At 44.9% G+C, this 14292-nt stretch overlaps 1 protein-coding gene across 13 annotated transcripts in view; it reads right to left on the bottom strand.

The window, feature by feature from the left end:
* Positions 1–14292, bottom strand: part of CHD6 (chromodomain helicase DNA binding protein 6) — a 203300-nt gene that overhangs the window by 24364 nt on the left and 164644 nt on the right. For all 13 annotated transcript variants that reach the window (XM_055437516.2, XM_055437507.2, XM_055437515.2 and 10 more), the window contains 2 exons: positions 12526–12655; positions 10838–10898 (listed from right to left, as the gene is read on the bottom strand). In XM_055437516.2, the coding sequence (XP_055293491.2) occupies positions 10838–10898; positions 12526–12655 (191 nt within the window). The remainder of the gene's footprint in view (positions 1–10837; positions 10899–12525; positions 12656–14292) is intronic.

Raw genomic sequence — 14292 nt, 5'->3', positions numbered from 1 at the left:
AACTAAACTCCGTTTTTAACACGAAAATTTATGTATTTTTTTACTGAAGTGGACTTAACAGTATTAGTTTCAAAAATACAACACAGTAATTTGATGTCTTCATACGTTACGAAATGGTCCCCACCGTGGGTGTATCTGTCACCACACAGTTCTTCCAATATTCCTGACTATGTTCCCCATGCGGTAGGTTCCCCCTATTCACACCCCCGCAACTTATTATTTTATAAACGGAAGTTTGTGCCTCTTAATCTCCTTCACGTAGTTCACCCATTTTCCCCCACCTAACGAACTGTGCTTCTGACGAGCATCTTAAGACCCGACTGATAGGTGAGAATTACCCCAGGATTCATGACTGAGGCCATGAGGGAGCACAGGGCCAGATCAGAAGAAGGCTGAGCGATCCATAGCCTGTCGATGGTTTTCGTGTGGCCCTTGAGCTGAGAACGGGGTTTACACTGGAGGAGGAGGAAGTGGGGGAAGGAGGAAAAGGAGAAGATGAGAGGAAAACTCTTCTGGCCCCCAGGCCTAAGACAGCTACTGTCTGGTCCTTTACAGAAAACTGGGACCCACAGCCTAGGAGAGCTGTAACCTCGGGTCAGGAGGGATGGACAGATACCGACGACTGGTGACGCTTAAAATCCAAACCTCTCTCCTGGGCCCTTAATACCATGGAAGGACCTGAAAGAGAAAATCTTGAGAAGGCAGAGGAGCAGAGGTTCATTTTCTTGCTGGCATAGTGATAATTGCTGACGTTACCGAAAACTACGTGTCACTGTGCAAAACCTTTTACATGGCTTCTCTACTTTAGTTATCAGAACTGCCTCCGCAGGTAGAAAGTATTAGTATCCTCATTTTACAGATGCAGAAAACAAGTTCTAGGAAGTTCTGTAAGTTGCCAAGGTCACACGGATACCAAAGGGCAGAGCTGGATTTTTAGCACGGGAGTCTGCGAAGGGCCTACACTGCAACCACTGTTGTCCAAAAAAGAGAGTCCCGGCTGAAAATGTGACTCAGAGAGTGAACCATGTTTAGGGCTGGAGAACACCAGTTTAAGCTCTCTCCTTTGGCCATATGACATCAGTCAAGGGAGGAAGCCTCAGGCTGATCGACAGCACCACTCTGAAGTGTCACTTAAATGGACCATCACAGCCTTTCCCACTGTTCAGGGAGTTATAAGCAAAACCCAATCAGCCATGCCTTACATCCTTTGCTGCCACTGAGAACATTTTTGAGTATCCTCACAGTATGTATGCAATGAGAGATAAGAAAGCCTTCCTCAGCAATCAATGCAAAGAAATAGAGGAAAACAACAGAATGGGAAAGACTAGAGATCTCTTCAAGAAAATTAGAGATACCAAGGGAACATTTCATGCAAAGATGGGCTCAATAAAGGACAGAAATGGTAGGGACCTAACAGAAGCAGAAGATATTAAGAAGAGGTGGCAAGAATACACAGAAGAACTGTACAAAAAAGATCTTCAGGACCCAGAAAATCACAATGGTGTGATCACTCACCTAGAGCCAGACATCCTGGAATGTGAAGTCAAGTGGGCCTTAGCAAGCCTCACTACAAACAAAGCTAGCGGAGGAGATAGAATTCCGAGCTTTCAAATCCTGAAAGATGACATTGTGAAAGTGCTGCACTCAATATGCCAGCAAATTTGGAAAACTCAGCAGTGGCCACAGGACTGGAAAAAGTCAGTTTTCATTCCAATCCCAAAGAAAGGCAATGCCAAAGAATGCTCAAACTACTGCACAATTGCACTCATCTCACACGCTAGTAAAGTAATGCTTAAAATTCTCCAAGCCAGGCTTCAGCAATATGTGAACTGTGCACTTCCAGATGTTCAAGCTGGTTTTAGAAGAGGCAGAGGAACCAGAGATCAAATTGCCAACATCCGCTGGATCATAGAGAAAGCAAAAGAGTTTCAGAAAAACATCTATTTCTGCTTTATTGACTATGCCAAAGCCTTTGACTATGTGGATCACAATTAACCGTGGAAAATTCTGAAAGAGATGGGAATACAAGACCACCTGACCTGCCTCTTGAGAAATCTGTATGCAGGTCAGGAAGCAACAGTTACAACTGGACATGGAACAATAGACTGGTTCCAAATAGGAAAAGGAGTACGTCAAGGCTACATATTGTCACCCTGCTTATTTAACTTATATGCAGAGTACATCATGAGAAGCGCTGGGCTGGAAGAAGCACAAGCTGGAATCAAGATTGCCGGGAGAAATATCAATAATCTCAGATATGCAGATGACACCACCCTTATGGCAGAAAGTGAAGAGTAACTAAAAATCCTCTTGATGAAAGTGAAAGAGGAGAGTAAAAAAGTTGGCTTAAAGCTCAATATTCAGAAAACTAAGATTATGGCATTCGGTCCCATCACTTCATGGGAAATAGATGGGGAAACAGTGGGAACAGTGACTGACTTTATTTTTCTGGGCTCCAAAATCACTGCAGATGCTGACTGCAGCCATGAAATTAAAAGACGCTTACTCCTTAGAAGGAAAGCTATGACCAACCTAGACAGCATATTAAAAAGCGGAGACATTACTTTGCCAACAATGTCCGTCTAGTCAAGGCTATGGTTTTTTCCAGTGGTCATGTGTGGATGTGAGAGTTGGACTGTGAAGAAAGCTGATCGCCGAAGAATTGATGCTTTTGAACTGTGGTGCTGGAGAATACTCTTGAGAGTCCCTTGGACTGCAAGGAGATCCACCCAGTCCATCCTAAAGGAGATCAGTCCTGGGTGTTCACTGGAGGGACTGATGTTGAAACTCTAATACTTTGGCCACCTGATGCGAAGAGCTGACTCATTTGAAAAGACCTTGATGCTGGGAAAGACTGAGGGCAGGAGGTGAAGCGAACGACAGAGGATGAGATGGTTGGATGGCATCACCGACTCGATGGACATGGGTTTGGGTGGACTCCGGGAGTTGGTGATGGACAGGGAGGCCTGGTGTGCTGGGATTCATGGGGTTGCAAAGAGTTGGACATGACTGAGCGACTGAACTGAACTGACAGTATCTATGAAGACCCTTTAAAGTTGTAATTATAGACACTTCTAGACTGAGAAATGTTGTAGACGGGTTCTAGTCGGGTGTTGTGTGTGCCATACAGGTGGCTGATGTGAGCCCCACCACACCCTGAATCCACATGGGTAGCTCCAGGCGGCAGGTGGCAGACATACACGACACGCAGACTTCCTTTCCAGTTTCCCGAAAGCTTTCTGTTGGCCTCAGGCAAACCCTCTCAAGTCAGGAAAGCTTCTGGGATTGGTAAGTGCCTCTCTGTCTCCTGCCCTCTCCTGATGGTAAGTCCCCTCTCTGGCGACGACAGAAAGGAGATCTGGATGAGCAGCAGCCAAAGTGAAAAAGACGCCATAACCTTAAACATCACTAGTTTATTACTGGTATTGAGGGAAGCACATGGGAAGTCCTGCCTCTGAAGTCTGCGGCTGAACACTTCCTGGTTTCTGCCTCTGTGAGTCAACCTGAAAGAAATATTCATCTTGGAAGAAGTGTGAATCCATTATTTCAGAGTACAGAGTCCCCGCAAGACCGTCACAGGCAATGGATTGGTTCCAACCTGCAGTTTTTCCATCCTGAGCCCGCCTGTGTTTGGAGTCTGATTGTCTACCGCTCTCTGACCTTGGGTAAGCTGTTTTGAGCTCACTCAAGCTTATTTCTTTGTTTGCAAAATGGAGGCGATAGTACTTTATGGGGTGATTGTGGTCAAGCTCATTTCTTCATTTGCAAAATAGAGATGATAGCACTTTATAGGGTGATTGTGGGGCACAGGTAAGTTGATGATGTGAACTGTTTAACTCAATGCTGGCACAAGGCAAATGCCTGACACATGGCAGCTGGGACTGAGGAGCAACCCACACATGGACCCAACTGCTGGGGGATCATCCAGCATGTCTTTCATTCAACTAAAATGTGTCCTCTAAGGACGGCTTCATGACACAGTGGAAAACAACAGCAATAACAATGAGTCTATGGAGACCCAGGTAAATGAGTGGGTAAGATATCATACTGAGTACATATGTATTTTTCATTCATTCAAAATGACTAGATGACCCTTTTTAGACAGAAACTGCAGAATAGGAGGTTGATAATCTTATCACATACTATAAATAGTATTAAGTGGTGAAGATGGAATTCAAACCTAGAAGGCCTAACCCAGATGAGGAGCTCTAAACACTGGACAGTATGGCATCGGGTGGGTGGAGACACACCTGGCTGAAACAAATGCACTGTCAGTCTCTAACAGTTATCTTAGCTCCGCATGGGTGCAGGGCTGTTAAAGGATTCGAGAACAGTAGATCCCCATGCTGTGGCTGCTCCTCCAGGCCTGGCTGCCTCCCCTCTTTGGTCTAGGTGAGGGTGGTGGCAGCACAGACCTGCAGGCCCAGGGAACTTCCTCTAAGCACTCACAAGACCCCAGGGCCAATGCAGAGGCCACAAGTGGCCTTCCCACATTTGTTTGTCAAGAACTGTGCTTGGTTCAGGCATTCCAACAGTGCAAAAAGATGGAGTCCTTATCATTCTAGAGCTCACATTCTGGCAGTTATGAGAGACATAAATACATAAATAAATACTGGCCATGCAGTGTGATAGGGCTTTTTCCCTGGTAGGACAGCAATAAAGAATCCGCCTGTCAATGCAGGAGACAAGGGTTTGATCTCTGCGTCAGGAAGATCCCCTGGAGACGCATATGGCAACCCACTCTAGTATTCTTGCCTGGGAAACGCTATGGTCAGAGGAGCCTGGCGGGCTATGGTCCACGGGATGGCAGAGTTGGACACGACTTAGCGACTAAGCAAAAACAACATGTAGTGTGATTTAAGTGCTCCTAAACACAGTGTGAAAATCAGAAAGTCACCAACCCTGCCAGACCCAAATCAGGCAGGAGGAAGATATCTGAGAGGTAGGTAACTTTTGAGCTTCATATCGAAGGACACAGAGTTTACGAGGAGGAGGATATAGGAACTCTCTGTGCAGAGGTAACACGATGCAGAAAGGCAGTTAAAAAGATCCCACAGCAGTTTTCATTTGTGGAAAAATCAAGCATCCTACAACCTTCATAAATCTCATGTAGAAAGTAGATACACATCAAATGTCCTTAACAGAAAATTCAAGGATTTTACAACGGAAAGACTGCAGGATTTAGAAAAAGACGTGAGCACAGAGACATTGCTCTTGGCTAGCATGACTTTTCTTGCAGCTCATTAAAACTATTTGATCTTCCCCCGTCTAGAATGGGGATAAGAGTAACACCCAGCTGAAAGGGAAACGTGCTTGGTGAGCCTGGAAGTACTCCAGCTACAGTCAAACATCACTATTTGAGTTCAGAGACCCCCTCAAACTCTCAGCTCCTAAGAACAGAGTCATTGTACAGCTCCTCACTGAACTTTTCTTACAGTAGGATCTGACCATGTTAGGCATTAAGTTTCCCTGCAGAAGTTTTTTCCTAGGTCACTTGGCACATAACATCACCCTCCTTTTACAGAGAGCACCAGCTGTAGGGAGCACTGCAGAGTGAGGACAAGACCCAGGAGTTAGGCACATGAACTTTACTATGAGTGGCCTTCAGAGCTGGGCCTAGCAGGCAGCTGGTCTGCCTCTTCACACTGGCTGTTGCTGGGAGAAGGGGCACGTACCTGTAGCTAGAATAAGAATCAACCCTGAATCAACTGGAAGGACAATTGCTAAAGCTGATGCTCCAATACTTTGGCCACCTGATGCAAAGAGCTGACTCACTGGAAAAGACCCTGATGCTGGGAAAGATTGAGAGCAGTAGGAAAAGGGGGCGACAGAAAATGAGATGGTTGGATGGCATCACTGAATCAATGGATGAGTTAGAGCAAACTCGGGGAGCCAGTGAAAAACAGGGAAACCTGGAGTGCTGCAGTCCATGGGGTCACAAAGAATCGGACATGACTGAGCAACAACTTTTTTGACTATGAGAAGAATACTTGATCAGGGAACAAAAAAAGCCGTAACATCTAGTCTGAATTCTACTGTCTAATCTAGTCTGTCTAATGTAGTATCTAGTCTGAACTCTTCTATCTGTAAGAATCTGGCAAAGGCCTTTATGTTCCTGGGTGGGGCAGGGGAGGGGCGGGTGTGTGTGAATCTCCTCAACTTTCATATGAAGGCAGTTAACACCTGAAGCTCTTACTTCACAAGCTGAGGTGAGGATCAATTGATACAAGTGGGAATAGTACTTTGGAGAGAGTACTATTCACAAGAATTTAAGGTACTATTTTCTTCTCTTTGACACTTGAGTTACTGCCTAAAATGTGGGAGACTTTCAGGAGACATGAGTTCGATCCCTGGGTCAGGAAGATCTCCTGGAGGAGGAAATGGCAACCCACTCCCTATTCTTGCCTGAACAATCCCATGGACAGAGAAGCCTGGTGGGCTACAGTCTATGGGGTCTCAGAAGAGGCGGACGTGACGCTCTGACTAAACACCACTGTGGGAAAACACATCCCACGTTCCAGACAAAAGAAATAGCAGTATCAGCCAGGGAGCTGAATGGCAGAGCTCTGAGGTTGATCGTTGAGATCAAAGCCAGCTTCCTTCTGCCAGGTCCACAGTCTGAAGCGTGAGGATGATACGTTTCAGTCTACTGCTTCTTAAATCTTGAGGGGACACGGAAACATATCTTCAAAAAATAATTTTTTTTTTTTACTTTGGGAAAGTGATGTCTTTGTTACTGTTATAGGAGTCAGAACTGATGGAAACCAAAGTACATATCATTCTTCCAACTAGAACTAAAAGAAGAGAACCGAAAATGTTCGGTTGGTGATCAGGAGGAGGAAAGATTATGTGGATAAGAGAGTCAGTTGAGGACAACGCTACAGTAACCTCTGGTTCCAGAATCCAAAAATCCCAACAGATTTATTTTCTCCACTCAAAGCCCGAGAAAATGTGGTAGGGCTAGGGCTCTAATAAAGCGTCGGGCTGCTTATGCAAAGTCCTAGGAGCTCATCTGTAACAAGCGATACAGATTTCTGCTTCTGGGAAGATGCATTATTTCCCTATTGCTCACTATGAGTACAACTAAAGCCCCTGGACACTGTAAAACACACCTAAGAAAACGCTGAAAGGTGAAGACAAAGTAGACCAACTAGGGACTTTGGGGCCTGTGGAATGACACAGCGCTGAGCTCCATGGGTTTTCTTTTTTGCCTTATGTGCCTTAGATCTGGAGGTAAAGAAGCTGGCTACCTGGAAATGACAAAAGGGTGCAGACAAAAAAACCCTGCTTTCTCTAGCCCAGGACAAGGAAAAGGGCAGGCTAGGAATGGACACAGTGTTAAGACGAGATGTGCTACACTCCGGCCCAACAACACAAGAGCAGACAGCGGCTTGCCACATCCATGCCAGCAAAGGCTGGTGGGGACTCTAGACTTCTGCCTTTGCCAGGTTGTACCAGGGCACCTGGCTCCCCTGCTGGGTGGTGTCAAAAAGTCAAGTAGGGAGCCTGGATTTTCATTCCTGACAGCTGGCAATGAGGCCCCCAACCACCCATGGTATCATCAAAGACCACTTGGAGAGCTGAACTTCCATTCTGCCCTCAGGTATCTTTAGGGGCTGACTAGGAACATTAACCTCAGCCAGGCAGTCGAAAGTCGGTACATGCTGTGTACTAGCCCCCTCCTTCCCCTGCCCCTGCCCCCTTCCTCTGAGACAGAGGTGTCAGAGGCGGTCAGTCACAACAGAAGTTTTAAATAAAGATCCCAAGTCTCACAATCAGTTCAGTTCAGTTCAGTCACTCAGTCGCGTCCGACTCTCCGCGACCCCATGAATCACAGCATGCCAGGCCTCCCTGTCCATCACCAACTCCTGGAGTTCACTCAAACTCATGTCCATTGAGTTGGTGATGCCATCCAGCCATCTCATTCTCTGTCGTCCCTGTCTCCTCCCGCCCCAAATCCCTCCCAGCATCAGAGTCTTTTCCAGTGAGTCAATTCGTCGCATGAGGTGGCCAAAGTATTGGAGTTACAGCTTTAGCATCAGTCCTTCCAATGAACACCCAGGACTGATCTCCTCCAGAATGGACTGGTTGGATCTCCTTGCAGTCCAAGGGACTCTCAAGAGTCTTCTCCAGCACCACAGTTCAAAAGCATCAAATCTTCGGCGATCAGCTTTCTTCACAGTCCAATTCTCACATCCATACATGACCGCTGGAAAAACCATAGCCTTGACTAGACGGACCTTGGTTGGCAAAGTTATGTCTCTGCTTTTTAATATGCTATCTAGGTTGGTCATAACTTTCCTTCCAAGGAGTAAGCGTCTTTTAATTTATAATACCCCAAATGTCCAGGTTTCAGTCAAAAATCACTTATCAAACCAAGAACCAGGAAGATCTCAGACTGAATGAAGAAAGACCGCCAACAGATGCTAATGCTGAAACGACAGGGATCTTAAGAATTACCTGAATCAGAATTTAAAGCAGTCACCAATGAGGAACTGTGAACACACTCCAGAAGATCTCAGCAAAGAAACAAAGCTCCAAAGAAGAACCAAAGGGAAATTTTAGATTTGAAAAATACAATGATGAAACCAAAATGAACAAAAACACAATGAACAGGCTCAACCGAAGAAGGGAGGAGAAAGAGGAAAGAATTAGCAAGCTCAAAGAGGGAAAAATATAAAGTACCCAGTGTGACCACCAGAGAGGAAGAGATTAAAAACAATTAAAACACGGCCTCAGGGACCAGTGGAACTGTAACAAAAGACTCGACATGCATGTCATCAGAGTTCCGGAAGGAAGGAGCAAGAGTTCCAAGAAATAATGACCGAAAACTTCCCGAATTTGGCAAAGGACACGGATTTGGCAAATCTACAGATTTGAGAAGCTGAAAAAACACCAAATAGGATAAACTAAAAGAATCCACATATACAAAATTCCGAGTTAAACTTCTGAGAACTAAAGATAAGGAGAAAAGCTGTGGAAGCAGCAAAAGAGAAAAGAGACCTTACCTAATTGAAAAACAACTCAAGTGACAGAAGATTTCTCAACAGAAACCATGGAAGCCAGAAGGAGGTGGCACAACATTTTCCAGAGGTGAAAGAAAACTGTCCAGCCAGAATCCTATATCCAGTGAAAATATCCTTCAGGAATGAAGAGGGTATCAAGATATCCCCAGATGAAGGAAAACTAAGAGATCCATCACCAGCAGATCTATCCTGAAAGAATGGCTCAAGGAATTTCTCCCAACAGAAAGGAGAAACCTTGGAACATCAGGAAGAAGAAAGAACACAGTAAGAAAGTGTATGGGTAAAAACAGTAGATGTTCCTTATCCTTTTGAATTTTCTCAATTATATTTCATAGTTGCAGCAAAAATTACATTATCATTATTGTCAGTGTACGTAGGAGAAATATTTAAGACCATTATAAAGAGAAAAAGCTAGAAGTAAGGATAAATTCCAGTAAGGATTCTATACTTCACCTGAACTGGTAAAATAATACCAGTGGACTGTGATATATTATGTATATGCAGTAAAATATCTAAAATAACCGCTAAGAAGCTTAAAAACCTAAAATCAGTTCAGTTCAGTTGCTCAGTCATGTCCGACTCTGTGTGACCAGGCCTCCCTGTCCATCACCAACTCCCGGAGTCCACTCAAACTCATGTCCATTGAGTCGGTGATGCCATCCAGCCATCTCATCCTCTGTTGTCCTCTTCTCCTCCTGCCCTCAATCCCTCCCAGCATGACAGTCTTTTCCAATGAGTCAACTCTTCGCATGAGGTGGCCAAGATAAGTCAAAAAAGGATCAGAAAAATTTTTCCAGTAAACCAGAGGAAAGCAGGAAAAAGAAACTAGAGAATCAAAATACAGAGAAAATGATAAAATGTCAGACTTAATCCTTAATGCATCAACAATAACATTACATGTAAATGGCTGACTATATCAACTATAAAACAGGGTGCCTTAAAATATATAACCTGACTAAACACTGTCTACATGAAACTCATTTCAAATAGGCAGGTTAAAAGTTAAAGGATAGAAAAAGTGACTATCATGCAAACATTAGTCAAAGGAAACCAGCAGTAGCTATCTTAATATTAGATAAAGGATACTTCAGAGCCAAAAAAAAAACAAACTATCAGACATGGAGGGGCATTCTATATTGACAGCAGAGTCAGCCCACCAAGAAGACATATCCTAAATGTGCGTGCACCAGACAACAGAGCTGCAAAACACGTGAGACAGAAACTGACAGGAGACTGAAAGGAGAAGCACATAAATCCATAATTACAGCTGGAGCCAAACTAAAAATAAACAGAAAGATTACAGGAAAATCTCCAAATGCTTAGAAATTAAGGAACACACATCTGATCATCTACGGGCCCAAGGAAAAGTCTCAAGGGAAAAATTTTTTAAATACGTTGTACTGAATGAAAACGAAAACACAATACAACAAATTTTACCACTTACAGTAAATGGTAAAAATTATGGAGCACAGCTAAAGTCACCCTGAGAGGGAAATTCACTGGAAGGACATTGAAGCTGAAGCTGCAGTACTTTGGATACCTTATTATGCAAAGAGCCTGATGCTGGAAAAGATTATCCCCATGGTGGGAAACCGGATAGAAGGTACATGGGATCACCCTGCATTGCATCTTCTGATTCCGTCTAAAATCTACAGTTATCTCAAAAGCAAAAGTTTCATTAAAGTAAGACTGCAAAGCAGTTTGTGAGTTGACAATTTTTACAATAAAATGTTGGAGAAAATGCAATGCAACTGTAGCAACGCAATCAAAGACCAATACACCTCGATAGGGATCTCTCACATTTGACTCACCGTTTGTTTCTGGAGGCCGTCTACTTTCTCTTCTGTATTGTCTTCTTTATCCGTGCTGCCTCTAAGAAAAAAAAACAATTAAATAAAAAGAGTAAAAAGCATCACACACCATCTAGGAGCTATTCTGCAAGCAGGATGCTGGCACAAAACCCCCCTAAATCACTGACCAAAGAGAGTACGAGTAGACACCTTTCTCCACAGGCCTCAGAATCTTGATTTTTCCAGTATCATAACTTCTACAAGCAATGACCTCCACTCAAGTGAGACTTCAGCAGGAGCCTCAGGATCTACTCAGGAAAGTTCAGAGGCCTGCTTTTCAACAATGATGCTATCTTTGAAAAGATAATTACTGCCCATCAAGAATTAGCTGAATACGTGGCTTTGATAAAAGAACAGACTCTGACAGCCGTACAAACCAAGAGTTCTCACGGGCCGACCCTAGCTCCCACGGTAGGGTGAGTCTAGGTACAAAATCGCTCATGTTTGGCAGTGGTCACTTCCAGGAAAGGACACTGCCTGATGGACCATTGGCAGCTTGCCTCTAAATCCACTGCCTGCTGTCTTCTCTCGTGAGCTTAACTACTGCTGATGCCTATTTGTTTTTCATGATCCCTGGAAAAATCAACTTTGAAGGATTTCTGTCTCAAATATTTTGCTCTTTATCGCTCAGGTCCTGGAGGCAGGAGCGGTCTCCGACCTTCATTGCCTAACCAGAGAAAAAACAGCGTCCCCACAGAGAAACCAGCTTTCAACCACATTCAGGCGCCTCCCCCAGGTGGTGTTTCTCCCAACCCCATGAACCCAGTATTAACACCACTGGTCCTCTGGACATTTGTTAACATTTCTTTGGATGGATCCTTATTATCTTTGGGGGCAAAGAACGTTATGATAGCTAGCTAGAGTGTTTTTCGGGGGCTAAGCATGAATGGAAAAGTGCATTTCATCCTCTTCTCAGCAGATAGTTAAGGGGGCTGGCATTGTGTACCCTTGAGTCCAGCCTTGCCTGTGACCCTAGAAAATACAACTTTGGGGGAGAAGATCAGGCCAAAAGCTCACCAAATGCAAACCAAGAGATTCTATGTCTTTCAAATACCCACACACATATGAAAACCACAGCTCTGGCTGTTTATTTAGTTTTCCTATGAATTCATACATTTGGGGTTATGCCAAAAGTAAATAGAACTCAGACAAAGGGGACGCCTCCATACTTTTTTACACACAACCCACGGACAGGACCTGAATGCCACAGCCGTCAAGTAGTGGCTATTAATGTGCCGTGAAAAAGTCCTTAGAAAACACTGGTATTTCATCTCAGGCATTTCAAGGTCAGGAAGCCTGAACTTGCTGTGCCTCAATTCTTATCTTTCTGCCAAGTATGAGAGGTTAAGAGAGGTCTGAACTCCTTGAGAATCCTCTGACCAGACAAGGCTGGTTAAGTAACAGGGCAGGATGGTGGGCAGCTTGGGGAACCCAGGAAGGATAGAAATGTGTACTTGGATCAAAGTGTTCAGAGTTCTAGAGAAAGGCCCGAGGGGCTACAGGATGTAACCGAAGCAATTCTGGAAGGCAGTTCAGGCTGAAGGGAGACACCAGGCTGTGAGGAAGAGAGTGTGAGAGTGCTGGGCGCCTGTGGTCACAGATTCGTGGTGTGACAAGTCACACTGTGTGTAGTCTGTGCGGCTTCTCACCTTTCGGGGACGTCTGAGGCCCCGTCTGTGACACCCTGCTCTGCAGAAAGCGACTTCTCGTCTGGCATGCCCACCTTCTCCAGGAAGCAAAGTGCTGGGTCGGCTCGCATGGCGTTGTACCTCTCGTAACCTGATCGCAGGTGGTGAGAAACGACAAGGTCATGATGGCGGTCATGTCAGAACTCATTAAATCTGCCTTGCACCCTAGACCCACATTTTGTTTCCCCGTTAAGTTAAAAACCAAAACAAGCCAAGAAAAAATACTTATTTAAGAATAATTGGATCCCGTAAGACTTTCCGTTGGGGGAAGATCCTTGAGCTTAAATGGACTCCTTAGTGCTTAACCAAAAAATGAAAGCTGAGGTGTACCGTGTGTCCTTGAAGACACAGGAAATAACAGATTCCATTCCCACTTGTTGTTTCTTTTGGACAGCAAGAGGATCAGGCAAGATGGTTTCACAATTTCTTCCCCTCACTGTAACACCCCCGCCCCCAACTCTGGACACCCTGTTATCTTGTCATCTCCTGCCTGCATGTATGCTTGTTAAGTCACTTCAGTCATGTCTGACTGTGCAACCCCACGGACTGTAGTCCGCCAGGCTCTGCTGTCCACGGGATTCTCCTGGCAAGAATACTGGAATGGGTTGCCATGCCCTCCTCCAGGAGATCTTCTCAACCCAGGGATCAAACCCTCCGCTCTTCTGTCTAATCTGCATTGGCAGGCAGGTTCTTTACCACTACCACCTCTGAATGGGCTGAAATTTTCTTATGGTCCAAATTCATCCCATGTGTTAGAAAAGGAAACTGAGCCACGTGATGACGCAGAGGATGAAACATAAAGAGGACAAGTGGGATTGCTGACTGGATTAAAATGCACTCGCTGCCACTGTGTTCACTCAGTGTAAAACCCTAACCCACCAACCAGGGCTTCGGAACCGCCTCTCACTGTATCCCCATGGAGGAGTTCTGACCCAGAAACAGAGACCCAGAAGGAAGGCAAAACAATGGAACAATGTCACTTTTAATGTGATAACACCATGCGTGAGAATGCTACTTTATTGACTCTAATGTATCCTATAATGAGATTGGCTATTTGGTCATAGCTGTTGTCGCATCAAACTATTTGGGGGGGGGAACTCCTTTATCGTCCTCAAAATCCTTTTCTCACTGCTCCTAACAAAGTCCATTTCTAGGTCTGCAGTAGGTATAGAGAGCCCATCTCCAATGAGGGTAGATCTTGATCAAACACACCGAATTTTACTCTGCTGGGTACTTCCCTTCCCGACTGGTTTCTGTTCTGATATCACTGCTGATGCTGGTCTAGCCTTCACATGGAGGCAGCACCTGGTACTTTTTCTCTAAGGGGTTTCGGGGTTTTTAATCCAGAGTGACTCTTCTGCCTTCTCCATGACAGGTGCTGCCTGCCCGAGGCATATGGTGGGAGAAATGGGTCCCTAATGTTCTTTATTCATTCATCCCTCAGGGCGACAGTGTGATTACTTTAAGTCTCTCTCATGAGACTGAGGGCTTCTCAGGGACAGAATCTGTTATCTGCTTTGGCATTATATATCCAGCTCCTCACACAGTGCCTGACACTGTATAAACTCAAATAACAACTGCCTGGATGTGTCAGTTTGGCCTGGATCCTCTTCCAACAGTCACTGTAGGAAGAGCCATTCTCACCCTCTCCCTGTTCTGCCTCAGCTCACATCAAGACAGGAATGTCCCTGACTCTCCTACTCTTTTGAGGATGTGCCTGCCACCATG

Source organism: Moschus berezovskii, chromosome 15 (genome assembly GCF_049115385.1).
Source record: "Moschus berezovskii isolate FMDL1 chromosome 15, NW_MosBer_1.0, whole genome shotgun sequence".
In the NCBI taxonomy this organism is placed as follows: Eukaryota; Metazoa; Chordata; class Mammalia; order Artiodactyla; family Moschidae; genus Moschus; species Moschus berezovskii.
The sequence above is the reverse complement of the archived record's forward strand: the minus strand, read 5'-3'. Positions and strand labels throughout refer to the sequence as shown.